Source organism: Brachypodium distachyon, chromosome 3 (genome assembly GCF_000005505.3).
Source record: "Brachypodium distachyon strain Bd21 chromosome 3, Brachypodium_distachyon_v3.0, whole genome shotgun sequence".
Classification (NCBI taxonomy): domain Eukaryota; kingdom Viridiplantae; phylum Streptophyta; class Magnoliopsida; order Poales; family Poaceae; genus Brachypodium; species Brachypodium distachyon.
In genome coordinates, this window is record NC_016133.3 from 6,865,451 (window position 1) to 6,893,423 (window position 27,973).

At 44.6% G+C, this 27,973-nt stretch overlaps 4 protein-coding genes across 11 annotated transcripts; 3 read left to right on the forward strand and 1 right to left on the reverse strand.

The window, feature by feature from the left end:
* Positions 1-424: 424 nt before the first annotated feature.
* LOC100824605 (kinesin-like protein KIN-14D) lies at positions 425-8,017 on the reverse strand. Of its 2 annotated transcripts, XM_010235771.3 has the most exons (19): positions 7,830-8,017; positions 7,492-7,742; positions 7,227-7,398; positions 7,010-7,137; positions 6,793-6,876; positions 6,601-6,678; positions 6,440-6,532; positions 4,604-6,118; positions 4,408-4,489; positions 4,220-4,315; positions 3,938-4,114; positions 3,667-3,773; positions 3,398-3,576; positions 2,899-3,063; positions 2,577-2,830; positions 2,310-2,482; positions 1,689-2,095; positions 1,428-1,522; positions 425-854 (listed from the first exon to the last, which is right to left on the reverse strand). In XM_010235771.3, exons 1-19 carry the CDS (start codon positions 7,864-7,866, stop codon positions 772-774), a joined length of 4,176 nt encoding a protein of 1,391 aa, XP_010234073.1. In that variant the 5' UTR covers positions 7,867-8,017; the 3' UTR covers positions 425-771. The 2 variants fall into 2 exon arrangements, with proteins under 2 accessions (XP_010234073.1, XP_024317880.1); XM_024462112.1 differs by lacking the exons at positions 7,010-7,137; positions 7,227-7,398; positions 7,492-7,742; positions 7,830-8,017 and having other exon boundaries at positions 6,768-6,861.
* Positions 8,018-9,351: 1,334 nt separating this feature from the next.
* LOC100824914 lies at positions 9,352-14,606 on the forward strand. Of its 7 annotated transcripts, XR_002965420.1 has the most exons (7): positions 9,353-9,788; positions 9,880-10,008; positions 10,240-10,598; positions 10,687-10,893; positions 10,980-11,075; positions 11,159-11,260; positions 11,949-12,382. XR_002965420.1 is itself a non-coding variant. In XM_014899973.2 (5 exons), the coding sequence occupies exons 2-5, from the start codon at positions 10,851-10,853 to the stop codon at positions 12,084-12,086; spliced, it is 354 nt and encodes a 117-aa protein (XP_014755459.1). In that variant the 5' UTR covers positions 9,352-10,598; positions 10,687-10,850; the 3' UTR covers positions 12,087-12,382. The 7 variants fall into 7 exon arrangements, 1 of the variants encoding a protein (XP_014755459.1); XR_001406548.2 differs by having other exon boundaries at positions 9,352-9,788; positions 9,880-10,598; XR_002965417.1 differs by adding an exon at positions 12,491-14,606 and having other exon boundaries at positions 9,353-10,598; positions 11,949-12,365.
* A 4,226-nt stretch (positions 14,607-18,832) lies between these two features.
* On the forward strand, positions 18,833-20,027 carry LOC100825211. Its single transcript, XM_003571093.4, has one exon. It carries the CDS (start codon positions 19,114-19,116, stop codon positions 19,726-19,728), a length of 615 nt encoding a protein of 204 aa, XP_003571141.1. The 5' UTR covers positions 18,833-19,113; the 3' UTR covers positions 19,729-20,027.
* A 5,874-nt stretch (positions 20,028-25,901) lies between these two features.
* LOC100825519 lies at positions 25,902-27,361 on the forward strand. The gene has a single exon (XM_014900687.2). The coding sequence runs from the start codon at positions 26,317-26,319 to the stop codon at positions 27,115-27,117; it is 801 nt and encodes a 266-aa protein (XP_014756173.1). The 5' UTR covers positions 25,902-26,316; the 3' UTR covers positions 27,118-27,361.
* Positions 27,362-27,973: the final 612 nt, after the last annotated feature.

The following is a 27,973-nucleotide window of genomic DNA, read 5'->3' on the forward strand; positions in this document are numbered from 1 at the left end:
ACAGTTTTTTTATAAATATTTTATTACTCCCTTTGTCCAACAAAAAATGTCTCAAGTTTGTCAAAATTTGAATGTATCTAGACATAACTTAGTGTATAGATGCATTCAAATTTAATCAAAGTTGAGATATCTTTTGTTGGACAGATGGATTACTGATTTTCAGCTTTTCTGATGTCTTATGTATTCTTTCTCTGTTTTTCGTGCAGGATTGCCACGTGTGCTATACAAAATCCTTTTTCAGTGGTGGCAGAATATGTACACTTTTTGTTTTCAAGTCCAAAAACTAAATCTAGAATTAGAAAATAATTGGGATAGAAAAAATAGACCACCTTCCTTCCATTTGCCTCCATATCCGAAACCGCGATATTTTTTGCTGATATTAGCAAAGGCTTAAGTACATAGTACAACAAGTAAAACAGAAAGATTGCGTCATGCATAAAAAAAACAGGACTTGCATAATTACATTCAATATCATAGATGATAGAATCCTTCAGTCTCTACTTATCTTTTCAACAGATACTTCTCACCTCGTGGCATGGTAATTTCATATACAGAGCACATGCACATCATACTTACAGTCTTACACTCATACACAAACTAAAGAATAAGAACAACAACCTACCCACTAATACAAATTCACTAACCGTCACAAGAGAAAAAAGATGGAAGCATCCATGTTGCAGACATCTTGCTGACAACGAAAACCTTTCTTAAACAACTATACATCAGCACAAGTGGAAAATAGTTTAGCCAAATGATTGGAAACTTGATCTAAGGTCCTCGTTTTGCAGTGCTACTAGCTCTTGCTGTTGGAGTAGTTTGGGTGGTTGTACTTCTTCGTGCCCCTGTTGGCGCTGTAATAACATAAAACACAAAGTTGTATAAATAGTGTAATAGCAAAAGTTTATTACTCTAGTATGTCCCATTCCTTGCAGAGGTTCCTACGAGCTGCTCGAGAGTTGCATATATGTTGTATACGATTACAAGAGTTACACTGGATCTGTATCATATTAGATTGGTGGAATGATGGTATGAGAATTTGGTAAACTGCATTGACACATGACTATAATTTTTTCCTGCCTTCCATATTCACTCCTTTTAGTATGAGCAGACTAATTTAACTTGATCCAGATGATTATAGTGCTCGGCAATGCAAAAGTCCATTTGTTCTGCCATCTTCTAATACAAAGATGGGCAGATCGCCTGTGTATTAGAACAGGAAATCAAGGCACGGATTACATGCAAATCCATGTACAGCTAAATCCGTTCTAAATATTTGTTCAAGGCATACTGCAAATGTTGTCCTATTCATAATAGGAATAAATTATCTGTAAAATATAGTTGTCATTACTCCGATCTATTTCTTCCAAGCTTTGCATTTTCCAAAATTAACTTGTAACTGAAATGTAAACTTGGCAGGATCTTACCTGAGGGTCTAGGAGCAGGAGAATCCCTTGGTTTAGGCCGTAAGCTGGATACTTTGGGAACTGTCAACTTCTGAACTCGAGATACTGCTTTTGTCCTACACGAAAAAAATAGAGGGAGTCATAAGACCATGGAAAAACCTGACAGTTGATGGAAAAATTGTACACATTAAAGATGCCAAATGAATTAAACTACTCCGTGACACTTGATGGAAAAATGAGGGAGTATTAAGTCTCAGACTATGGAGAACTGGAGATACGCACAACCGCTCTTTCGCAGGGCTAGACGTTTTCTCTTGCCCTTGGTCCACCACATTGCTTACTGAACTGTCAGTTTCTGCACCGGCGGAAATAGCGCCATCAGATGTATCACTTAACCTTCCGTCAGAGTCAAGATCACCAAGGCCAGAAACCTCATGATCAATAGAGAGCATGGAACCAGCTTCAGAATGCCTATCACTAGTGTCAGAGAAGTTATCTGGATCTGAAGCTGCCCCACTGCCAACACTTGAGGCCTTCCCTAAAGATGTCATTCCAGGAGAAGAGGACGAATGCTTCAATTGGGAATCAGCTTGTTTGGTGAACTTCGATCTGGAGGTGCTAGCATTGAGTAGTTGTAGTCGATCGATTTCATCATCCTTCTTTGAAATAGTGTCTTTGAGCAATGAAAGCTGCAATTTGAAACATTACATGGTAACAAATGCAAGTTTATTTCATTATGAAAATATTAAAAAAAACTATATTCCTTAAAAAAAGAGAGTAAAAAACTATAGTGGCCACATAACAAACTGTTTTGAACTTGACATCACAGTATGATATTCTTAATTTATCTGCACACCTCAACATTAAGGTCATTAGAAAGTTATGCTAATAGGTTGCAGTTACCTGATCCATCAATTCTTTGACATCTTTGCCTTCTTTTCCCTCCTTAGTGGTCCTTGCAACACCTAGTTCCACTCCAGACACTCGTTCGGCGAATTTCAAAGTACTTAAGGTCTCTGTATAAGATGAAACATCTGGGTTTACCTGCACAAACATTAGAGTCTTTGCATGCCCACCTACATATAAAAAACTTTGCATGTCAATAAATTATGTACAACATGTGATGATGTGATTTGAAACAGTTAAGTGAAGAACAGGGAAGAAGAATACCCAGAGAAGTTTGCAAGACTTGTGTAAGCTTGCTATTCCTGTACGGCACATGTGCATTCTTTTGTGACAAAGAAAATATAACATCCCCCAGAGCAGCCAGAGACTTGTTGATGTGTTGTGCTTCTTTGAGCCTGTCTCCTGTAACCGCAGAACGATCCACCCTCTCACTTCCAGCAAGGTCCACAAGGTGTAGAGCGCCACGTAAAGTGTTCCCAGTTTTTAGATCCTGGCCTCGGACATGAATGGTTACAACACTGCATAATATACCACAAATAAGGAGGTTTATTCATACAGAAAAAAAGAAGTGACACAAGAAACCTACCTGTGGGATCTGCTGCTTCTCTCGTTCAAAGCTGTAGCACTCATGGCTCTATTGCCGTGCCCAGTTTGCATTAGCTCAATAACATGAGAAGTTGAGTTGACAGGACACATCGTTGCATCAGGAACAGCAATTCCGTTGGGCTGGATGGTATTCTGAATTCCTATCGTGTGCAAGTTAAGAAAAAAATGGAATGAATTGAACTCCAGATGCAAGACGATGACACTAGAATCTGATAAAGACTGGCCATTGTGTAACCAGCTAAAGATGCTATTTTTATGTATAACCATTCAAAATACCAGAGGAATCCAGAATGCATAACACAATAGTTAAGTTCACTTTGAACTTGCAGAAGACACACACAAAATAACATACCCAATCAATTTGCAAATTTTTATATAGACCTATTCCGAATGATTTATTTCGAAGTTAAGGTAGAAAAATTGCTAATCTACAACCCAGTGGAAGCCTGTAGTAATGCAATTTTGGACAAAAAGGATATTTCTTCTGCACACCACCACCACCAAGGAGATCACGGATTAGCTCATTGTAGATCTCAATCATTTGAACACTAAGTTCATACATGATTGTGTCTTGCCGATCATGGGAGATATTGAAAAGGTCATTTAGTGCTCTATAATTGACGCCCCATTCCTTCTCAGTTGCATTTTCAGGCCCCATCTAATACAGGAACAAGGTATTGTAAGCACATTAGTGACATGCAAACAGAAATAAAGAAAGTCAAAAGTATTTGCTGTGAAAGCTTCATACCATTGTGTACGTTTTCCCGGATCCAGTTTGACCATATGCGAAAATGCAGACATTGTAGCCATCAAGAACCGATCTAATTAGTGGCTGGATGTCCTTGAAGACCATATCTGTTAACAAAAATAAGGAGATAAGAAACCCTGTTTATGGCATACCGCAGTGTATGCTAAATATTAACATTACCAGTAATCAGTAAACTACTTCATCGCTATTTCATAAGTAAAATCTAAAATCAAGAGAACATAAGTTGCATAGATCCCATTGCTATGAGTACCTTGTGTAGTGGTAGGGCCAAAAACTTTGTTAAATGTGAAATTCTTGCTCCCTTCCTTCTGTTTTGTAGGGTTCGATAAAACAAGTTCACCATTGTCGCCAATATATTCAACCGAACTAGATCTTTCATCCTCCCCACGTTGAAAAGGTCTTATCCGACAATAAACTCTTATATTTCCTGCTCGGTAATATTATGTTAAGCCAATTAGTTTTAGTTGCACTACCATAAGTTAATATAAATAATCAAGAAAATTTAACCGATGATTGTACTACACACTGGTACCTTTTAGTTCCTGAATCTCATTGAACAATTTTCTGTTTTCTGCAAGAGCTGCATGATATTTTTCTGCAGTATTCGTTACCACCTTAAGGTTTTGTCCTATTAAGAAGTGCAATAATTTAGTTGTGATCTATTATGGAAAAGTATTCATTTAAATGTGATCCATAGCTACTCACAGGGTTAATTCTTACCAAGTCCAGCTAGTTCTTCAAGCCATCTTTTTTGACAATTTAGAATTTCATGCCTAACTGAAACAGAGGATAGCCTCAAATCCTGATAAAAAAACAAAACACTGTTCACATTTTGCGCAAAAAAACACTGTTCACATAACTAGAAATTTAGGAACTCCCCAGGGAAACTAAGGAAATGAATTGATTTAGCTAATACCTGAACGTGCTGTATTTGCAAACCCAAAATTTGATTGACCACTATTTCTTTCTGCTCCAAAAATAGGATTCTCGATTTGGATAGTTCCTCAACTTCTCTTCTTCTTTTGATAGAATCTTCTAACATGAGCTCTACTTCTTTTATCCTCTCTTCCAACTCCTCCTTTACTTTGGCAGCTCTCATCTCTAATTGTTGACTATATGTCTCATGCAATCCTTTTGTTGCTTCAATCTCTTGCCTGAGTTGCAAAATTAAGCTAGCACTGTCTTCCTTATCTGCAAGAAGCTTAACTACATCCGCCTCCTTAGACTGTAATAACTTGCAGCCATCCTCATATGATGATCTTAATGCTTCCAATTCTAGCTTGACTTTCATAATTATATTGTTATCATCCTGCTTTTCCTTCATTAACCTAATAATGTCGTTATTCTCCTTGGTTGACTCGTCTTGTCTAAGTTGCAAGATTATACTGGCATTGTGCTCCTTGTCTGCAAGAAGCTTAACTATATCTTCCTTCTTAGATTCTAACAATTTGCAGTTCTCCTCGTGTGACGATTTTAGTGCTTCTAATTCCAGCTTAAGTTTCATAATTGTATTTTTAGAATCTTCCTTTTCCTTCATCAACCTAATTATGTCGGTGTTCTCCTTAACTGACATATCTGCATCTTCATCTGTTGATTGCTTCATGTTTACAATATCACCTTTCTTCAAGTCAACTTTATCTTCCTTCTCCTTCATTGACATGAACAGGTCTTCCTTGTCCTTCGTCAATCTAATTCTATCTTCCTTCTCTTTCATCAACCTAATCATCTCTTCCTTCTCCTCTGTCAACCTAACCACAATAGCGTTATTTTCCTTAATCAACTGATCGTTATCATCATCTGCCTTTTGTTTTTTGTCCTTACTACTCCAATTTTCCAACTTAATTGTATCTTCTTTCTCTATTGACCTATCCATATGATCATTCTCCTTCAACACTCTAATTATATCTTCCTTCTCCTTCAACAACCTAACCACCTCTTCCTTCTCCTTTGTCAATCTAGCTACTGTATCATCCTTCTCCTTAAGTAACACATCTTTTCCCTCATCTGTTATTCTTTGTGTTTCTTCAACTATGACTTTCTTCACGTCAACCATATCTTCCTTCGCCATCAACAAGCTAACCATATCTTCCTTCTCCTGTAACAACCTAACCATTTCTTGCTTCTCCTTTGTCAATCTAACTACAATATCATCCTTCTGTTTGAGTAACCTATCTTTTTCCTCATCTGCTATTCGTCGTGTTTCTTCAACCTTGACCTTTTTCAAGTCAACCATATCTTCCTTCTCCTTCAGCAACCTAACCATATCTTCCTTCTCCTTCAGCAACCTAACCATATCTTCCTTCTCCCTAAGCAACTTAACCATATCTTCCTTTTCTTTCATCAATCTAACAATCTCTTCCTGGCATTTCATCAGCCTAGCTATATCTTCTTCTGGTTGTTGTCCTTTGTCCTTGAGCTTATCATTTTCCATCTGCATGATAAGAGCGGGCTTTCGTAAAGAAATGAATCAAATATATCATTTGATGCTAAAGCTATAGTGATTCAAATGCATGAGTTGTCATTATTTTACATAGACTGATCAAGATACTTGGTCATCCCTGCTATAGAATTAAACAAATGATTTTTTTTGCTGTTATTCTCACTGGGTAGTGGGCCCTTTATTTCTTCATTTCCTGACACACGCGGAGCTTGCAAACTTATTTAGAGAAGGTAAATAATTACGTAGTGTACAAGATTTTCTGGTACAAGCAAGACCGGAGATAGATCACTCAGAAATGGTGCTAGAATTTACATGTGCTTGCGCGCTTGCCCCACCTGCTAGTGCCTCTAGCACTCTTATCCTTGACTGATACTTTTCTTCACGAGCTTTAATCAGGTTGTTTTGCTGCAGACAAGTAAGAGATCACAATGGGAACATCCAACACAAAAGTGAAATATGAACATTTATCTTACATTTCGTATATGCCCAGCCTGAGAAGACATACGCCGTTCAATTTCAACTATGACCTTCCTCAGCAAGCAAGCAATACGCTACAATGAAATATTCGCATTCATTTATAAAGGAAAGATGTTAACCCGTAGAGAATCAAACCTCATGAAAATGGAAAGAATAAACTAACTATATTGCTTTTCTGAGAAGCCTACATAAGGTATCTGTCCATTCTTCCTCTCGATGCTCTCATCGACGATGCTGTTCACGACACCTAGAAGTGACTGGGTGGGTGCATTCTGCAAAATATGTTGGTACATCAGCACGCTGAATATATCAAGTTGGTGCCGATGAATAACATGAAGTCCCTATCTATCTGTGTTTAACTGATTATCGATCTTATTTCAAATGAAGTTTGCAGCTTTGACTTACATCCAAGCTTGAGGACTTCATCAAGTCTGAAATTTTACAACCAGGAAGATCAGCGTATCCTCCTTGTTTCATCTGAAATACCCCTGATGGTGTATACAGATTGGCCCCTAGTGATGGACTGGATGGTTCTGAATACAAGGATGACAAAAGATGTCTCAACTGGCAACTAATTAAATTTAAACGCAAAACCTATTCACAATATCAAGAGAGTTCACACCTGACATAACTGGACTGGTGAGGACCCTCTGCAGCTTGGCCTCCATGTGCCTTCTGCTTCCTTCGCTGTCGCATCTGGTCAGGAAACTAAAGCTCTGATCTTCGTCGGCACGTGATCCATACCGATCCTTGAGTGCAAGAATGCAGGCCACAACAGAAGACATTTGACCACCCTGAATGGATGCATCGGCACCAATGTCAACCAAGATTAATAATTTAGCGTCGCGGCAATAGACCCCAAAAGAGCAATTGGCAGGAAAGCAAACCCTCTCAAGGTCAAAGGCGCTGAAGGTGGGCACGCCCATCCGCTCGACGGCGGCGCGGAACCTGCCGACATTGTCCGTGGATGCGTCGTCCAGCAGGGCTCCGGGGCAGATCTTCCTGAGGAGCGCGCAGAGCAGCCTGCCGCCGGCGAGGGCGGCGTGCAGGTCGGCATCGGAGGCGTCCGACGGTGGCGGCAGCGGCGAGTCCGGGAAAATCTCGCGCAGCCACCCGACGGCGTCCGCCCGCCGCCTCGCTGCGCCGTAACCACCCCAGGAACCAATCAATCGGCCAATCGACAGAGATGAACCGGCAAGATTAACCGAGAGCGAGTTTTAATTACCTGGGTCTTGCGCGGCATTGGGTGCGCGGAGGGACATGGAAAGCGAGGTGAAACGGAGCGACGGAGACGAGCATGCGGTGGGTATAGGCCGCGCAGCATCGAGGGTACGGCGAGGAGAGGGGCGGTGGTGAGGTGAGGACGGGAGGGAAAGGAGCGCGCGCGGGATGCGTGGAGGCGGTGGCCATGCGGGGGTCCCGTGAGGAGCCTCGCTATTTTTAGGTGGCGAAGGAAGAAAGGGAGAAAGGGATCGGACTAGCAAGTCTGGCCCACGTAGAATCCGGCGTGGCCCACTAGGTTTATAACTCTTCTCTTTTTATCAGACTTCTAGTCCAGTACTAAAAAAAAGTAAGTGGCCAGTGCTTCCCTCAAGAAAGGAAAAAAGTCCTCTCCCTCCCAAAATAAGGGCGTACCAAGTCTACGGTAGCATTTGTATTTCCATGTCCCCAAATAACTTAAGTCAGACATCTCATTAGCTTCTTCTTTTATTTCTCCTTGGGCCCTGTCCTTGGGCCGTCTCGTGCACCACTAAAAATGTGTAGTGTCGATGCTTCTTCAGTTTTCTAGTTTTATCTTTTGATTTGAGGCATGGAACATAGGTGGATGGACTTCCCCTTCACGACCTCTTCATAAAATACTTAGTTAATGTTTCCGAGAGACGTTCTCATTACTTAATACTTAGTTAGCATTAGGTGTTTCTGAGAGAGCACAATATTTCATAAAATGAAGGGTTACTTGATACCACTATTCCTGGGATGGAAAAAAAAGTTTACCCTTTCAATGGCTATGTTTCGACTTTCTTAATTTGTTTTATCTAAGAGTGAATTCCACTTTTTACCGCTAGCATTGCTTTCATGACGCAAATTACCCCATTTAATGGAATTTCTACAAACTACCCCATCTAGTAAAACTTAAAACTTGTGACACAAATTACTTTATCTATTTGTTTTTCACATTTCCCGAGATTATGACAGATTTGGCCCACACGTCAGGCCTATTTAGCATATGCCACATCGGAAAAAAAGAAGAAGTAGCAGAGCAGCTTGCTGACGTGCGGTGGCGCAAGGTATCACTATACCACGTACGAGTATTGGAGGCTTTTTGTTGGAGGCATTTTTTTAAATAGCCTTAATTACTAACTATGGAAGGCTATTTTATGAAATGCCTCAAAACAACAAGGAAATGAAGGCAATTTTAAGAGAATGCCTCAAATGGTTTTAACAATAAAGGCATTTTAGTAAAAAAATCCTCAAAAACATTGGACATCAAAGTCATAATAAAGATAAGCCTAAAATAATTTAATTATCAAAGGCATTTGGAAGAAAGCCACGGATCCAATCTTCGGGGGCAATCCGTAAAATTAGGGTAACTTGTTGAGGCATTTTCGATGAAAAAGCCTTGAAAAGTCTGTATCTTTTGCACAAACATCCAATGATTTTTACGTTTATCAAAAGTACCCTTCCACCAATTTGAGATGGTGCTGTGGTCCCACCACCGAAAACAACTGCATCCAATTTTTGCAGACCCCGTTTCCCATCTCTACCTATCCCGGTTCCATCTTCTCCCTGGGCGCGTACGTCTTCCACACCGAGCGCCGCCCCTGCTGCCCCGTTCCCCTGCGTCGCCGAGCGCCGCCCCTGCTCCGCGCGTCGCTGAGCGCCGCCCCTGCTGCCCCGTTCCCCTTCCTACCTGCTGCAGCCGGACCCGTTCCCCATCCTCCTCGCACGCTTCTTCTTCCACCGAGCGCCGCCCCTGCCGCCGAGCGCGACGCCCCCGTCGCCACGCCATCGATCGCCTCCATCGCCTTCGCGCCGCCCCCGCCGCCGCGCATCCGAGCCCTCGCGCCGCCATCGCCTACTGGTCTCCATCCTCGCTGTGCTGTCACCGAGCCGCCGCCGTCGTGCCGTCAGCGAGACGCTACGCCGCGCGCGCACCGTTGACGTGCAGGTACTCCCACTGCAGGTGCGCTCTCTCCCCACCACTCGTTCCCGTTACCCTTCGCCATATCGTCCTTGTGCGTGCGAATACCTTCAGAGGCGGCAACGGAGTGCAGGAGCAAAGGTGGTCACCTCGTTCTGATTCTCATCTCTGAGCAACGTGCGAGTTTAGGAGGTGGCCTTCACGCAGACCATCGCCTCTGGATCGCTCACCTCTCTCCTTCTTACCTCTAAATCGCTGGCAGGTGATTATCTCTAGCCTCTCACCTTTGAATTGCTCGTACTCGTGTTGTCTTCATGTATGGATTTTTGTTTTGCAACAAGCCAATTGCAATTTGTTTTTACTATACTGTGTACTAGCCAGTATGATGTACAGGTGTTCTGTACTGTGTAGTAGTATGCTACAAATACATGAGTTGATCAAGCTGAGTCATCATATACTTTGTCGTAGTATGTTACAGTAGTATGATGTACAGGTGCCTACAAGCTGAAGCTCCATGTCAACCCAATACCATCTCGCATATAAATTAATGGATGTACTGTGTAGTAGTATGATGTACCGATGGATGGCTTGTGTTTTCAGTAACCTGGTTATAAATTAAAGGATCCAGGAGTCATTAGTCTCTAGTTGCGTCCACTGAATTGTGTTTTGAGTAATACTAGAAGTGTGTTGTATCACTAGACGAGGCTTAGGAGTTAAATTTGTGGAGTGAAAACATGCAAGCTGGCAAATATCATTGGATACTTTGTCAAAGGAAAATCAGTTTCATTAGCTCATTCAAATTGGAGCAAGGTTCCCAAAAGTAGCAAAGAGAATTTATGAGCATCTGTTAAGGTATCCAGTTTAACCTTAAACTCATTTGCCTTGTGTTCAGATAGTTTCCCTGATTTTGATGATAATATTCATTTGCCTTGTATAATAGGAATTTTTCAATATTGATGAGCTTTACAAGCCATGGGTGCTAATATCAGCAAGTAAAAAAGGGAAAGACTTCAAGGTTGTTTTAAAGAGGAAGTACTTCAATTCAGATTTGTCAATTGTGCGAAATATTTCCAATGGTTGTGAACATAGAATCCCCCCAGATCAATGGGAGACGTTGGTCAGGTATTGGAAAACAGATAATGCTAAGGTACCTAGCTACTCATCTGTTCCATACCAACATAAAGGTGAATGCACATTATTAATATTCAGCACTTTTGTTTCTGTACTATTTAGGCTAAATCTGATCAACTGAAAGCAAACCGAGCTACACAGGAAAATAGGAAGCACACAACAGGATCACGAAGTTTTGCTTATGTCCTTGACCAAAAGGTATTAATTTAATGCAATAGCTCAATTCTTGTTCTAGGAGCAATGTTGATTTGAATGGTTAACATCAATTCATATTTTTCCAGGAGCTCAAAGAGGGCATCAAAGTTGGGCGCGCTGAGTTGTATAGCATTACACATACAAAAAAAGATGGAACTCCGGTTGATATGTATAGTGGTGCTAAAATGGTAGGTATTTTAATTTATGCGACTAGGTTTGTTTTGGTAATGGATATGACTTGATAATGAAGAGCACTTGAACCAGAACCATCTCTTATTATTGTTTGTTCTTGCCTGTGAGGAGCTGCATCTGTTTTGTGCTTTTTATTGGGTGTATATATGTTTTTGGAATTTCAAGATTACTGTGTGCTGCTGCTCTGCTTCTGCTTCTGCTTGCAGCCGGCCACTGCTGCTGCTCTGCTTCTGATTGCTGCTGCTCTTGCTGCTCTCTTCTAAGTAATAAATTAAGCTTGTTTAGATTAGTGACTTGATATGTCCAGTTTTGAAGGAGGTACTAGTGCTAATTAAGATGGAAAGTACCATGTTGAAAAGATCATCTCTTTTAAGTAATTACTTTTCCTATTTCCCATTGTCCACACTTTTAAAGTTGTCTATTTTACTAGCTCCTAAGTGCTGAAAAACTGATAACTCTGCAGTTGTACTTAGATTAAAAATTGTTTTGTCTACTAAACTAATCTAATCAGCATGCATTACAATCCTTTTTCAATAGTTCAATAAATAGCTTGGAGGAAATATTCAGAGGTCTGCATGTTACAAATCCAAATGGGACACTCCTTATCAGCTAGGTTTATTTTCCGTAAGAATGGGATATATAATTGCATTCTAATTATTTCAGTGTCTATATTTCTTGCTGTAGACAAATGAAACTGGAGATATAGTACCACTGGTTCCAGGACATCAGTTCTTGTTGTCTTCATCTCGTTCTTATTCCTTCGCATCGAGCTCAACTGAACTATTGCCATCCAGATGTATCAAAGATGCAAATGGATCATGAACGTGGATTGTAGAGATCAAGCAATGTAAACATGCTGCTCATGCCACTTTCGCACTCTATGTTGTTCATAGATCCTTGGCATGTTGTCTTATTTAGTACTATGGATTCTTGGTCATGTACTTCGATGCATTTCAGAAATTGTATCATAAATCTGGGAATTCTATGTAGTAGTATTTTTAACAATGCCTAAAATGATCATATATTGAAGGTCATCAGAAACGAACCACTTGTTCAGGCTACTTTGTCTACATTGTTTTGAAAAGCAGAAGAAAGAAAGAGGTAAAATCACAAAGCCACTTAAATGTACAGTATTTTGATTTTCTTTCTTCTTAATTTTCAAGCAATAGCCTCACACTTTTGTCTCTCCCCAGGTCATTTACTTTGTGCTCATTTTGTCCTTGCAGACCATGCATATAATTCTATCTTTATTAGTTAATGGTAGACACAAAAGTTTGCAAAGTGATGTATGGAGCTCTTTGTTTGGATCTACGAAGATGAACAGTAGTTATTATCATAGTAACCCCTCTGCCACTACTTACTAGGAGACAGTTATTCCCTTAACTTTAACTCAACTTTCTTAATGCATTGAAGAGACAGACACAATCCACAGTTTTTTTTTTGGAATTATCTGTTTGGTTGTCTTAAATATCGACAAATTTAACTCAGCATGTGGTAAAAATTTATCAACAGTCACTACTTTCATGTGTTCACGTTATCTTATCAATGGATGCTGCTATTTAATTCTACAATGCCTTTAGCTAACCATCTCATTCTGTTTGGATCTAACGTGAGTGTGGTACCAGCAACAAGGGGACTGAGATATTGATAGCTGCAAACCTTCAGGAATCAGTGTGCTCATAGCTAAACGAGGAGGTTTATATATCCATCTAAATTCAAAGTGTCATATGGTGTTACAATCTACTCCCTCCGATCCATAATAAGTGTCTCAGGTTTAGTACAACTTTTTATTAACTTTTTACTAAATCTGAGACACTTATTATGGATCGGAGGGTGTATCATCCAGTTTTCCTCCCATCTTTGGCTATGCCTCTTCTCTTATGTCTTTTTCAGTTAGCACTATACATATGCTTGGCATGTGTATGAAGTAATGACTAAGAGTAGCAGCATTACTGTAAGATAGGTTGGTTAATCCAGAGCTTCAAAATCTGTGGTACTTCTACTAACTACTAAAGAAAATGCAGCCATCTGTCTTCACAACCTTATGTTTCTTGTCAGGCTTGATTATGCCTTTATTTGGGGCTCACTGGTATATGTATTCATGGCGAGGAAGAGTTAATTAAGAACAGAAAAAACTGATTGCTTATCTGTTAGTTGCTGGGATCAATAGAATATTCAACTCTTGTGAAATTGATAAATGTTCTATACGTCTAAGATAGACTTTCATTGATGAATGTTCACAGAACATACTTTGTCAACATATTTCCTCCCCGCCATTTTGAATGTATTGACTTTACCTTTGCATTATAATTGCATATTCCACTCGATTCTTTATTATCCAAATAGGACCTGATATGGAAAGTTAGAGTAGTTCCATTGAGCTGGCGTGCTCTCCAAGTTACAAGGTTGTATGATGGTTCAAATGGGCGTAAGAGTATATAGATGCATTTCTCCTTTTTGATCACCAGAAGAGAGCGCCGCTCATTCAAACTTCCCATTTCTATTTAAGAGCCATAGCTCATATGCCTCTTAGGTTTGCCATCTGTAATTCAAGTTCACTGAGTGATAAAAGATACAATGACATTTATTGCACCCTCTTTGTCATACTTGAGGTACCATCTTTCTCTTTCTCTATGGTGTTCAAACACAAAACGAGCCGCTTTTGGCATGCCAGTACCAGGTGATGTACCAATTCTATATTCAACCTTATATAGGGTAAAAAATATGTGCTGTCTAGAAAGGACGCACCAGATGTCAGGTAATCAGATATGGTTATCATTTTCTGATGCTTTTCATGTACTTTGACAACAGTTGATTATTTGCTAAGGGATAGAACACTAGTTTGGTTTCTGCTTGTTACTTTGACAACAGTTGATTATTTCCAGTGCTTTTGATGAGCAAACTTTTGAGTGTCTGGAATGGATTACTGTCCTTGGTTTAATGTTGTATATGCTCCCATTTCCTTATTCTGTGTTGCAGCTTCAACATCCAGACAGCCTTGCTTGAAATCAAAATATCAATATTCAGAACAGGCATGGGAGCAAGGGAACTAATGCTGCTATTCCTGATACACCATTGCTTGGGGCTGTTGGTGTGCTGGATGTCTTTGGAGATGAATACGGTGGATTGGTAGTCGATCCAATATTTTTACCAAATACATCAAACGCCTTTTCTGCATCACTGCAGTCCTCACTATTTTATTGGAGTCAGCAGGTAATATATGTTCTCATCACTTAATACTTAGTCAGCATCAGGCGTTTCTGAGAGAGCACAATATTTCATAAAATGAAGGGTTACTCGATACCACTATTCCTCGGATGGAAAAAAAGTTTACCCTTTCAATGGCTATGTTTCGACTTTCTTAATTTGTTTTATCTAAGAGTGAATTCCATTTTTTACCGCTAGCGGTGCTTTCATGACGCAAATTACCTCATTTAATGGAATTTCTACAAACTACCCCATCTAGTAAAACTTAAAACTTGTGACACAAATTACTTTATCTATTTGTTTTTCACATTTCCCGAGATTATGACAGATTTGGCCCACACGTCAGCCCTATTTAGCATATGCCACATCGGAAAAAAAAGAAGAAGTAGCAGAACAGCTTGCTGACGTGCGGTGGCGCAGGGTATGTTGGTTGATTGGTGCTCTGATGCGTGCTGGGTCAATAAGCGCTTGGCCAGGTCTCTCCGGCGACGAGCCAAAAGTAGCAGAATAGTAGCCCGACCACGGCCAAGTCCCGTGCCACGATCGCCACAACGTCCGTGCCGTGCGCCTCACATCCTCTCCTTGCCGCCGCATTCAGGCGCTGGCTTCGTTGCCAAATGGCTGCTGCTGCTGCACCCGGCGAGCACGAGGATGCCACTGATGTGTTCGGCTCGTCCTTGCATGGTGACAGCGGCGCGGCGCATAGGCAAACGCCATGGCCGGCCGCCTGAATCCGCCCGCACAAGAGATTAGCCCAGGTGAATTTGGTGGACGAGATCCGCGCGTGAGGGGAGAGGCAGGAGCCAGGGCGACCAAACGTCCAGGGAAGAAATCTTTTCGGGACAGTATGGGTCTGGAATTGTTATTCGTTAGGAACTCTTGCAGTCGCAGGGTCCGATTAGGTTACAAGTCATGTAGTATGCACACAATGATCATATATATCAATCAAGGATCTACTCCGTACTATATAAAGGGTACGTCGGCAAAGAGTAAAAACAGGAGCCCTAGCTACGCAATTGGCACGACGATGAAAAGGATGCGACTGGATTCCAATGGCGACAAAGAGGAGATACCGGCGGAGAGCAGCAGCAGGAAGCTGTGCGACGACTTGCTGGAAGAGATATTCTCCCGCCTGCCGGCCCGCTCGGCTGCACTTTGTGCCGCGCTCTCGAAGCGGTGGCGCGAGTTCATCAACGCCCCCGATTTCTGGCTCCAGACCACCGTCCGCCGCCGCCGCCCGGCTCTAGCATCGCCTACGTTCACGAGTACGCCGCCGAGCGCGACGGCGGCCACAAGTCGCTCCAGCACGCCTTGCACCACGTCGACGGCCCTTGCAGCAGCAGCAGCAGCAGCAGCAGCTCCGCCCTCGCGCAGGGGTTCCTCTCCAGCGCCCGCCACGGTCTGCAGCAGCGCTACGTCGGCACGTGCAACGGCCTGGTGGCCCTGGAGGTGCAGGGGCTGTACAACCCCAGGTTCTTCACCTGCGCCGTGCTTAACCCTGCCACCGCAGAGGAGGCCTCGCTGGTCTACCTCGGATTAGCAGCCGAGCAGCGGTACCAGTACTGGCTCCGGGGCTTCGGGTACGGCCCTGCCAGCAGGACCTACAAGTTGCTCGTCGTGAGACGGGCTTGTCCCTTCAGCGGCGGCCCGCTGCAAGTGGTGTCCCTGCAGCAGGCGGCCCGTGGAGAAGAAGCGCGGACCGTGTTCCCTGAATTAGACGGCGGCGACCACGCCTTCTCGTTGTGCATCGGCGGCCAGGTCTGCCTCCTCGACGGCAGGAAACGGAGGGTGCTCATTTTCGACGTGGACAGCGAGACGGTTCGCCCGGTCAGGCTCCCAGCTGCCGCGGCGGGCGCCGGAACTGTGCTGTGCTCGGAGCTTATGGAGGTAAGTGGGAACCTGTGCGTCGCGGTGCAGGACGAGCAAAGCCCCCACGAGGTTACGCTCTGGCTGCTCACGCCGAGCCTCGATTGGCAGAAGCGGTGCGTGATGGGCCAGGTTGCACCGAGGAATAACGTGTCCCATTGCTGGTTAGTCGGCGCGTGGGATTGCGGAGGCAATCGGCTGCTCGTTTGGTTTCGGGGAGAAGGCCTCAGGCTTTACGGCGGCGCTGGTGCACGCTTGCCGGCCGGGAGGTGGACGCTGGAGGAGGAACAGACAGGTTCATCTTCATGGTATCACCCGCGGTGGGGATACGGCCAGTATAGATTATGCTGGGGTTACAGGCCGACTGCCATTCCCCCACGGATGGCCGTTGGCAACTACTGCACGGGCGCACCTCCCGTCGTCCTCTGCCATTTCCAGTCCGGCCGCCGGACTCCGGAGCGCCCTACGATGCAATTCGTGAACGTAATATCAGGCCTCGTCACAACGCTTCTCGCCGGCAAGGAGCTGCATGTGCATGGCGCGGCGGATAAAGATGCACGGGATGCGGAGTTTTAATTTTTCTTTTTTTTCTAGTAAAAGGTTTTAATTTCCCTAATTTCATTGGTTGGTTAAGCTTTCTGAAATCTAGATAAAGTGTGAATCTAGTAAAAGGTTTTAATTTTCTTTTTCTAGCAAAAGGTTTTCTTCGTTGCTTCAAGATTGGTGCTAGGAATTTTGCATGTACGAAAACTTTCTGTGTTTTTGTTCTCGAATGCGAATTTGATATAGGCTCGGGCGTCCAGCACCGTCTTTTGCTGTCTTGGGAGTTGGGATCCGACTATCCGACACTCGCCTCAGTGAGATTAACCCAAATCAATGAGGTCACGCTGGGAGGGAACTGTGTTTTCTGTTCGGTAGGGCACTGTTGCTGTCTGCAGAGTAATGTTAGCATTAAATACATCTTTCCTGCCTGGCTATGACTCGGTGTTTCCATCTTCACAACCTATACGCTCCACAATTGTTTGCAAGCAGGGCGAGAAGACTGTGAGTTCATCTTGATTTGTGTTTTCTGCCGGATCAATGGATATTGATTCTGGTCCATACGCCTCTCTTCGTCATAGCTCGGGTCAGATTAAAACTCGCTCGTTTTATAATACGAGCTAAGCCGAGATTAGCCTAGATCGCTCAAACTCGACTCGTTTGCACTGGAGGAGCCGCCATTATCGGACAACCGACGGCTGTTAGTCACCCTCCGATTGATATCCACTGATGGGTCACTCCATGCCCATTATTGATGTTACGACTACATCACAACATCTCGCAAATGTCTGTCAGTGGAGATAGATCAGGGGAGGAGTTTTTTCGGGGCACTGCAAGAACTAAAATCTACAGTATGAAATAGTTGATGGACTGAATTTTTGTAAGAGCGAATTCCATTTTTACTTCATATTTCACCTCTGATTACCCCATTTAGTTAAACTTGTGCCAATTTTTACCACATGTAATACCTTTTTCCAATTTCCCACAATTATGGCAGTTTGGGCACGCACGTCAGTCCTTTTTGGCATGCCACGCAGAAGGTGCTTTCATCAAATTACTAACGAGCAGATTAATGTACGTGGAGATGAAGAACTCTGACTGATGCACCGATCTCCCGTTGAGGTATCATAAACGATGTTGAAAACCACTGATGGTCACGCGCCGGTCGCCCGTTGGTGGAGACAGATCATATTGGAAGGGTTTTTATTTTTTAAGGTAGTGCAGAAACTAAAATCAACGGTAAAAGTTTGATGGGCTGAAAAATAATTGCCAATTTTTTTTGTAAAGTAACTCGAAGAAAACTTAACAGTACACGAGTGAATCCTAATTGCTTTCTCGGAAACTTTTTGCATGTGAGATTTTAGCACCGACCCGTTACGTGTGGATGAGATTAGGAGAGCCGGGACCTTGCTCGTGCGTGCTACGTGGATCATGCGTAGCGCTCTTCTTTTGGCAACAAGTGTGCCGCCAATCGATCCAAAGCGAATTGAGACTGACACAACCAATAATTGGGGTTACCATGCATGCGCTTGCCGCGTCATATATAGCTATGAGTGGATGAAACAGTTCACTGGAATGTAAAGGCTTTTGACTCGGGAGAATTCGATAACAACTTCACGAGAACGCTAGCACTTCAAAAGAAAACCGTTATAAACTGACAATTCCCCGCATAGAAAGTTCGAAACAAGTCTCCATGAATTAAACTAGGCCTCTCGATGCTCCGGAAACAGTCGATTGGAGATCAACATCAATCTCTTTCTCCGAGATGGTTGTGTGTCGAACTAAAACATGACTCATGCATGCATTTTTCATCAAGCCTTGACAGCAAGAGCACGTAGTTTAACAAACCTATCATTGAGGTGAAAGTCCTTCGTCCCCGTATATGTCCGTCTCCCCTGGGCGCGAAGCCAATGCATGAAGCTCAGGCTCCCGAATTTTGGTGTCCAAGAGCTAGGAAAGGTGGACAGAGATGTGTCTGAATTTGCGTCGTACAGAAGAATTAGTCACCAAATTAAGCCATCCGATCCAATCATCCAGCGCTGATCAAAACCAACACCGGTCCAAACCAATAATGGAAGCCATCATCCTTCCTTCCTCGTTCACCCTCCCCTACCGGCCTCCTTTAAATACGTTGCCCCTCCCTCCTCCCCACAACGAAAACCAAAACACAATCGCTCTCCTCTCCTCAGCTCAACTCCTCCTTGATTTTCTGTTTCACTAAGACTGACATATATACATGGCCGGAAAGGACGTGGCCGCGTCGAAGCAGCAGGCTACCACCGCGGCCGCCAAGCCGAACAAGAGCGTGCCCCGGCGGCTGTGGCGCGTGGTGCGCGCCGTGCTCTACATGCTCCGCCGCGGCGCGCTGCCCACGGGCCGCAACAAGCTGGCCGCCGACCTCAACCTCCTGCGCCGCCGCGCCGGCAGCGGCAACGGCAACGGCAAGCCGAGCGAGGTGGCCGATTTCAGCTTCAGCTACGGCAGCGGCCACTACGACGCGGCCGACATCGCCAAGGTGTTCGAGATGCTCAACGACCACGACGGCGGCGGCCACGTCTTCGATGACAACGACGCACTCGCGGTGGTTGAGACGCCGTCTCCTGTGATGTCGGCGGCGTTCGGGCGGGCGAGGCGGCTGCGCGTCACCGACTCGCCGTTCGCGGCGGCGGGCGGGGAGCAGCAGCAGGTGGTGGACACTGACAGGAAGGCGGGCGAGTTCATCAGGAGGTTCTACGAGCAGCTGCGCGCGCAGCAGAGCGTCGCCGCCACGCCGGATCACAGCTACGGCTATGCCGCCGCCGCCGCCGCCGCTGGGCACTCCCCACGGCCGGTCGCTGCCGGCACCGCTTGATTTTGGAGGCTTGATTCGTTAGTGCTCGTGGCGGCCACCTGTATACGTCGTCGCCCAGCAGAGTCTAGTTGGTTACCCTGGGTGAAACCGTGAAAGTGTAGCTGCATGCTGTCGCCTGTCAGTGTCTCTCTTCTGTCGATGCTGGCCACATCGTGGCATACTGGCATCTGTTGCGTAGACCACTCTGGTAGGCCCATTTCGGGCCTCGTGTAATCCTGTCGCCGGTATCGCTTCAATAAAATTGAGTTGTGATTTGTTTGTACAAAAATATATAATGTCAGAAAGCTTAATAGACACAATTGCAATCTTTCTCAGCGGCAAGGCACCCGGTCAAGTTACTCAGCTTGCCAATTCCCGGGTTTGACTCACCTGAGTTCAAATTTTTGTGTTAATATTTAAAACTTTAGGGAAAAAATGGTATGGTCGATGGGGAATCAAACTCGTCATCTCAATGGAGGACCATGCGGTTCACCACTGAGCTAGCAGCTCGGTAGCGAATATTGCCTGACACAGATTTATATATTGTCGTTTTAGGCGTTTAAATTCAAAATTTCAAACAAATCCGGAATTTTTTGCACGGTAAGACATTTACCGTGGGTAGGCGGTAACCAAAACTCTTCACACGATGCAGACACCCAGATGATCGAGCCAAACCCTTCTCCTCTGTCTCCGACGATCACGGCTGCTGCATCACTGCCAGCCATGCACGCACCCCTCAGGTCCGCCAATTAGAGGCGGCAATTTCTCCAGGGCTTTCTTAAATTATATTTCGACCCGGCCAGAGTATATGCGAACGAAAATGAACGGGGAAAACAAAAATTAATGCATATGCATTCTCCTGCCCGCTTCCTTTCTCGTCTTGGAAATGGAATTCACATCGAAAATGTCTTTTTCCTGTCTCCAATCGTATTGGCATTCAGATTTGAGAGTCGGCGGAGGGAAATAAATTGGTTAACCCGTCCAATGGTTATCATATCTTCCCCGCCACGGTCAAAACTGATCACCCAAGAGTCAAGACTCTCCTTGACAGTAGGCAGAGAGAAATTGTACAACAGCGAACAACACTGACTGCATTTCATCGGTGCAACGTAGCAGAGCTCGCAAACTAATTAAGAAAACGGTAAACGAGGTTAATTGCGTTGATAAGGAAACAAAAGTTGGAGGCCAAGATCCTACCGTCCAAGATTAGCAAAGTTACACATCTTTCCGTTCTCCACAAGTGGCGTCCTACAAAAAATTATAGCCAAGAGAAAGAAACAAGAGAATAGTACTACTGCAAAGTGCAAACTAGCTAAGCTTATCCACTGGACAGGCTCCAGGTCAGCCTGCCCGCCCTGTAAAAGCTAAAGCATCTGGATATCTGACGACCCACTGGCATGATCAAAAGAACGGCCTTTTCTTAGTTAATTATCACCACCACTACGTGGTACTGGAGTACTATAAAAATTCATGTTTCTTTCTTAATTTCCTGCCTACTTGTCGCGAAACCTGAAAGCATTGCAGGTAAGCGTATTGTATGGTACCTCGTGACATAAAGCAACTGGTTAATTAACAAACTTGATTAGCTTATCTGGCTATATCTACTTCCTACTCACCAAGCATTAGCTGTTAATTAACTAGTGTGCGTTCCTTTAAATTGATACTACCAGTAGTACATCTCTTTCCCTTTTTTGGGAAGTTAATTAATACTATCTGATTTCAGCTGGGAGTAGTTAGGCAGTCGACATGGCACTTGTAGCTAGCTGCTGCTGCTGCTGCTGCACTATATGCATCAGACAAGGATATAAGGGTATCATCAGTTTCTGTAATATACTCGTCATTATCTTTGCTGCATATGTATGTACTAAACTCATTCTCAACGAAAAGACCACCGAGTTGAGTACACTACTGGTGCAGCAGAGCAGAGCGCAACTTGGGAAAACAGAAAAGGAAGCAAAAGGCAGCTTCATTCATCTCCATCCTCCCTGTAATAATTGCAGTGATGATATGATAATCCAAAAGATGTATCCCAGCAATAATTCAGGGGCCAATTTCCTGTCAAAAAATAATAAATAATTAAGGGGCCAGCTAAAAGATGGACCGTACTACCAGACAGAGCTTATCTGAAATGGTTTGGCAACAGGTCGGCTGTTTGGCAGAGCATTATCTGAAGAAGAAGAGGAGGAAGAAACAAGGAGAGGAGAAGACCCAAGTGATCAGTGATCTTACTTTAATTCAGCGCTATTAAATAGTGTCTAAGGCACAAAGGGATTACAGAATTTCTGTAAATTTACATTGTGCTTTTATATTATCAAAGATTAATGTTGTGCTTATGTTATGAAATTATGCAACAAAATACTGCTTGCTTATTGTGACCATAGATCTTCATGATTTGCAGGACAGCGACGGGCATGTATCGGCGTCGGTCAATCGTGCAAGTTTTTGGAGCCTTAATTAGATCAAACGACGACGCTGCTTTAGCTCTTGAGTTAAGAACGTCCTTGTCCCGGGGAAGTGCCACTGTCTTTTCCTGCACCGACTCTCATTTTGCGTGTAGTGTTCGATCTAAGCATTGATTTTAAACCAATGATCCAGAAACTTCTCAGCTTTTGGAGCTTTGCCTGACGGCCACACGCGTGTAACGGGGTTATTCACAACGACTCCATCGATCCCCTGTTCACCACCCTTTCTATGCCATTTGCCATCCTTAAGCCCTAAGAAAGTAGAGTTTCTCATTTGACGGCAACAGGGGAACAATAAGTCATCAATAACTGATATAGTAGCAAGTAAAAGCTCGTTGGATCACTGAAACCAATACTAGTCCATAACAATTTTGGAGAGGATACCTTTCTTCCTCTTTTTTTCGATAAAAGGCACTATGTTGTTAAGCATTAAGATGGTGCATAAAACACCGGCCACTGCAGTCAATATCATCAGGGATGCACGCGAACAACTTATTTGGAAAAGCAAAGATACAAATATCATGACAACCAGTGGTCATATTCTAGCGAGCACTGAGACACCAACAATCCTCGCGTTGTTCCGCTCTTTTATAACAGCACACTGACAATGAGATTAGTCTTCCAACAAAATCATGTCTATTACAAATGGGTGGCCAATTGAGTGAAATATGGGCATGAGATATGATGAAAGATCGAACCTCGAGGCATTTGATTGGTTTTTGACGCCTGATCTTTCACGGCACTTCACCTTTAGCGGCAATTGATAGTCGCCGGTTTTCGATGGTGTTCACGGTCACGAGAAGAACATGCCAGCCCCTTTTATATTCGGTTTTGCTATTTCTAAGTCGACGCTAACAACCATCTGATTCAATTACTGAGATTCTGGCCCATATGAATCTTGCACGAATCTAGTTCAGCCAAAAGTCCAAACTAATGGAGACATACGAGCAATTTAGTTATACTTAAACACAAAACTCAGATATTTTTGTCTAGATTTCTCCAAACGTCGTGTTAATTCTAAAAACATAATCTCTGACTTGTAATTAACAAACCGGTGCCCACCACTTTAACTAGCTTGAACTTTATTGCAACATCACTCGGTGTATGCTTGACGTTACCTGCTTCTGCAAGAACACGGCATCAATGACATCGAGGGGTGCACACGATCAACCTATTATAAAAGAGCAAAAAACAACATGACAACCAATTGTCATGTTCTAGCGAACATTGACACACAGTTACATCTCCAGCTCCATTCACGCAGACAACGAGATCGGTGTTCCTGCAAAATCTCTTGACCATTACAAATGGATTGGTGCAACCCGTTGCTAGGCGACAAACATGCAAATCAAAGTGGAGTCTACTATTCCCTCCATCCAATAAAGGATGTCTTAACTTTGACCAAATTTGAATGCATCAATACATTAAGTGATGTTTAGATACATTTAAATTTTGACAAATTTGAAACATCTTTTATTAGACGAAGAAAGTAAAAAAAGAGGAAGAAGTAACAAGAGCAACTTAACACGAACATAATTGGAAGGCCACATGGAACAACCTTTAGATCGAGAGCGCGGGTGACTGTGTCGTGAAACCTTTTGAACGAGTTTATGGCCCAGACCCTTTTGCATGCATGCAGATAAAATTAGGTGTGCTGGGATGTTTGCTTGTGCATCCTGCGTGGACCATACAAAGCGAGCTTCTTTTGCCAACAAGTGTCCCTCCTAATCCAAGGCAGATGAAGATTCCGATAGGGGTTATCCTGGCTTGCCACCTGCTCTCTGGATAGCTGGCAAGTGAAAGAAAGCAAGAGGGGCAACCGGCAACCGTTCTTGATCAACTCTGCACTGTACATGACGGTGTCTGTGTTATTGGGGGGAAATGCGGTTTGGATGCACACCCTTTTGTACATGACTGTTTTTATTTTAGAGTAAAATACTCCCTCAGTTCCTTATTAATTGACGCTGGCTGTTTTGCCAAAAAAACTTATAAATTTTCAAAATAAACCTGCAGTTAATATTCTATCCGAACTTTTGTGAAAAAAATCTATTGTTTTTTGAAATCAACGCGCAGTCCACGTTTAATTGAAGATGTGGACTGCAGATTTATTTCGGAAATTTACAAGGGTTTCTTTGCAAAACAGCCGGCGCCAATTAATTAGGAACGGAGGGAGTACACAATTAGTCCGTGAACTCGGCAAAAATGAATACTTCAGTCCATGAACTCAGAAAACGCACACTTAAATCCCTAAACTGAGACTATTGTGTCACTTTAGTCCAAAAACAGTTCGCCGAGGCTTAAACACGCCACATCTGTTTCGGCCAGGACCGCGGGCTGCTACTCTTTTTTTTTTTTGCAAAATCACCACGCTGTTTCGCCTCCTTCTCGCCGTCGTTGTTGCCTTTACTTACGCCGATGTCGATGGCATTCTTCTCGTCCTTCGATGAGACTGCTGACGCAGCGTTCTCGTCCATAACAAAGGGTGAGTTCTTGTGGTCGTTGGAGTCCTCGTTAATGTCGTCGGCCAAATCCGGGTTCCTTAACGGAGCAAAGGCTGGGCATCGGCACAGTGGTTGGAGGAGTAGCCAAGAAGGGAGACACCTTGGGGGAGTCGGCGGGGAGTGGGGCGAGGAGGTGGAGCTCGTGCGGGAACGAGCAGGTCTTGACGGCGGCGAGCGAGGCGTCGGGGAAGGAGGCGAGGTAGACTGGCGAGGCAGCGCCGCGACCGAGGAGGCGGGACGGGTGAAACCCTACCGCGGCACGGCGAAGCGTGCGGCGGGAGTAGCGGCGCAGCGGGGGCGCGGGGGTGGACGGGAGAGGAGCAGGGGCAGGAGCATCCCCGACGTGGCGGCGGTCGTGGATGGGTTTTAACCAGCGTGGTGATTTTGAAAAAAAAAAAACCTAAGAAAATCAAGTAGCACCCCGCGGTCCAAGCCGGAGCCGACGTGGCGGACACGTGGCGTGTTTAAGCATCGCCGAACTGTTTTTGAACTAAAGTGACACATTAGTCCCCGTTTAGGGGTTTAAGGGTGGATTTTCCGATTTCATTGACTAAAGTGTTCATTTTTGCCGAGTTCATGAACGAGGGGTGTATTTTACTTTTTATTTTATTTTGAAGTTAAGCCACAGATGAACATCTAACCCCCGAATTAGGGGAGATAACCCACTCCACTACACTATGGTTTAATTTGCAGAACCATCTCCAGAATCAAGATCCGGACAAAAGGGTGTGCAATAATCTTGTCCAATAAATGGTCAGATCTTCCGGTTACCGTGGTTACCGCAGATCCCGATCCTCCAGAATAGGTGAACTGACTCATCACTCATGCATCCAGGTGCAGCCAAGCGTTTCCCCGAATTTCTTTTCGTGTGTGTCCTGACTGCTGAGACATGTTTAAGTTTTAGCAAACATATGCTCCATGCATCCCTGAGTAATTTTCACGTGCTGATGAAAGCTTCCCAGCAATTTAAACCCGGGGGGTTGTACCTGTTCCTCTACTTGCATGACGGGAGTGTTAACATTAACCAGGCTATTATTGAGGTGAAACTGATTAACTAGTACTGAAACTCTACCATACGCACAAACTGTCATCATGCCATGTTTCTTTGCGTACAAAGCTGGAGAGCCATTCTGACTCCGTGTTTTTGATGTTCAGAGAAACAGACTTTATATTTCCGTTAGCACAATAAGGGAAAGGGGGAACCCCAGGTGGAAAAAAAGAAACTGAAAACGCACGCCAAGTTGCAAAACCAAGGCTGCAACTGCAAACAAGCCAATCATCCAAGCTAGGGCTCCAGCCCCGAGTGCAGAGTCTCCAGACCTGGAAGGTGTCTCCGTATTTTGATGTTCAGAGAGGAGAAACTGAAAACGCGGGCCAAATCACGAAACCAAGGCTGCAAACAAGCGAATCATCCATATGCTAGTGGCTCCAGTCCAGAGTCCAGAGCTGGAAGGCTAGCTGCAGTGCTGCTGCTTCACCTTCCCCTTTGGCCAGGCCAACCAAACCAATAATGCAGAGCCGCCATGCCATGCCATGGCCTTGTCCTCCTCTGTGGACCCAAACAGCGGCAGGCAACGACTCGATCAGACCAGAACTACTCCTAGTCCTAGTCCAAGTCCAAGCAGCGAGCGAGCTCCTTTAAATGCATGTGTTTCCCTGCGCTTCCTCCAACAGTCCAACCACCAAGTGCCAGAGTGAGCGAAGCCAGCAGCAAACCAACTTGCAATTCGATCTCTCTCTTTTTCTCGCTCTCTGCGGTTCGAAAAATGGCCGGAAGGGACGTCGCCCGGCGCAAGAGCGTGGCGCGGCGGCTGTGGCGCGTGGCGCGCGCCGTGCTCTACATGCTCCGCCGCGGCGTGCTGCGGCCGGCCGCCGGGCGCAAGCTCGCCGTGGACCTCGGCCTCCTCCTCCGCCGCGGCAAGATCGCAGGGGGCAAGGTCCTCCTCGGCTTCCACAACCACAGCAGCCAGCAGAGCGGCTTCTCGTCTTCGGCGAGGTCGTCGTCCTTCTCGTCGTGCCGCTCCTTCGACGTGCACGAGCCCTCGGCGCGCCGCGGCAGCACCCGCCGCGACCGCGAGGTCGAGTTCAGCTGCAGCAACACGCCATTCTCCGCTGCCGCCGATCCCCGCCGCCACTACACCAACGCTGGGGGATTCGGCTACGACGCGGCCGACATCGCCAAGGTGTTCGAGATCCTCAACCTCGACGACGACGACGACAACGCGCTCGCGCTCGCGGTGGCGAGTACCCCGTCTCCCGCGCTGCTGTGGAGGACATTATCGTCGTCGTCGACGCCGGTTGCGGCGGCGGGCGAGGAGCAGCAGCAGGTGGACAGGAAAGCGGACGAGTTCATCCGGAGGTTCTACGAGCAGCTGCGCGCGCAGAAGAGCGCCGCCGCCACGCCCGACAGCTACGGGCATTCCCCGCGGCCTCGCTTGACTGATTGATTAAACCGAGGCTTAATTAACTAGAGTAGAGCTTGAGGCGGCCATGGCCGCCGCCCGGCCAGCAGGAAGGAGTACTGTCCACAGTAGGCATGCCGCATGCGTGAGAGCCTTTGCGTTTACGACGTACGCTTGTCGTAGTCCTTGTACGCCAGTTCATGTTGGTTACATGTTGCAACTTTGCAAGTAATCGATTTGCTCTGTTTCTTGTTGAATTGAAAGAGATTTTGATCGATTTGGTTTCGCAGATTTATGTATTTGCAGGATCGATCTTGTTTAGTGCTATATAAAGCATTTTGGTTGATGTCAAGGGATTAAAGGGACACTCTTAAGGGTAGGGGCACTCTTAAAGGGAGAAGGAAGAAAAGAAAGCAAGGATAGAATTCGATAATTTTCCTGGAATTTTGTGTGTGGTACACTACGTACTGGCTTTTAGCATGTTGGTTGGGTGTGTCGGATGGTACAACAATATTTGCAGAGAACGGGTCATTCTTTATGGTTGCAACCTTTGTTGACCACAACGTCTCGCAACCTAGCTAGCCGCTAGCTACAATTCAGTTATAGTACGTTCAAACTTTTAATGCTCGCAAAAGTGTCCACGTACCAGTGAATAATCTTGAAATTAATTGTCTTTCTGGTTGATTACTGCGGCATCTCAAATTCGTACGTTCTCGTGGTTCATTACCATATCCTCGATTCCTTTTCCCCTTGTCTCGTCAGAACTCTATTTTCACTGTCACCTTGGTAATCAGTACCTTTAATTTTTAAGAGAGTGTCTATTTTTATTATTTTTCAGTCGACGATCATAGCCATTCAATTAAGAGTTTTCCATCATTTATACTTGTACGAATCTTGCACG

Excerpts from the sequence above, each read along its gene's own strand:
- LOC100824914 (XM_014899973.2), top strand. Across the intron at positions 11,076-11,158 it reads CTTATGTCCTTGACCAAAAG|GAGCTCAAAGAGGGCATCAA; the intron begins GTATTAATTTAA and ends ATATTTTTCCAG. Across the intron at positions 11,261-11,948 it reads TGTATAGTGGTGCTAAAATG|ACAAATGAAACTGGAGATAT; the intron begins GTAGGTATTTTA and ends TTCTTGCTGTAG.
- LOC100825211 (XM_003571093.4), top strand. The coding sequence starts at position 19,114 with ATGGCCGGAAAGGACGTGGCCGCGTCGAAGCAGCAGGCTACCACCGCG.
- LOC100825519 (XM_014900687.2), top strand. The coding sequence starts at position 26,317 with ATGTGTTTCCCTGCGCTTCCTCCAACAGTCCAACCACCAAGTGCCAGA.
- LOC100824605 (XM_010235771.3), bottom strand. The coding sequence starts at position 7,866 with ATGTCCCTCCGCGCACCCAATGCCGCGCAAGACCCAG. Across the intron at positions 3,577-3,666 it reads CCGGGAAAACGTACACAATG|ATGGGGCCTGAAAATGCAAC; the intron begins GTATGAAGCTTT and ends TTCCTGTATTAG. Across the intron at positions 1,523-1,688 it reads AGCCCTGCGAAAGAGCGGTT|GACAAAAGCAGTATCTCGAG; the intron begins GTGCGTATCTCC and ends TTTTTCGTGTAG.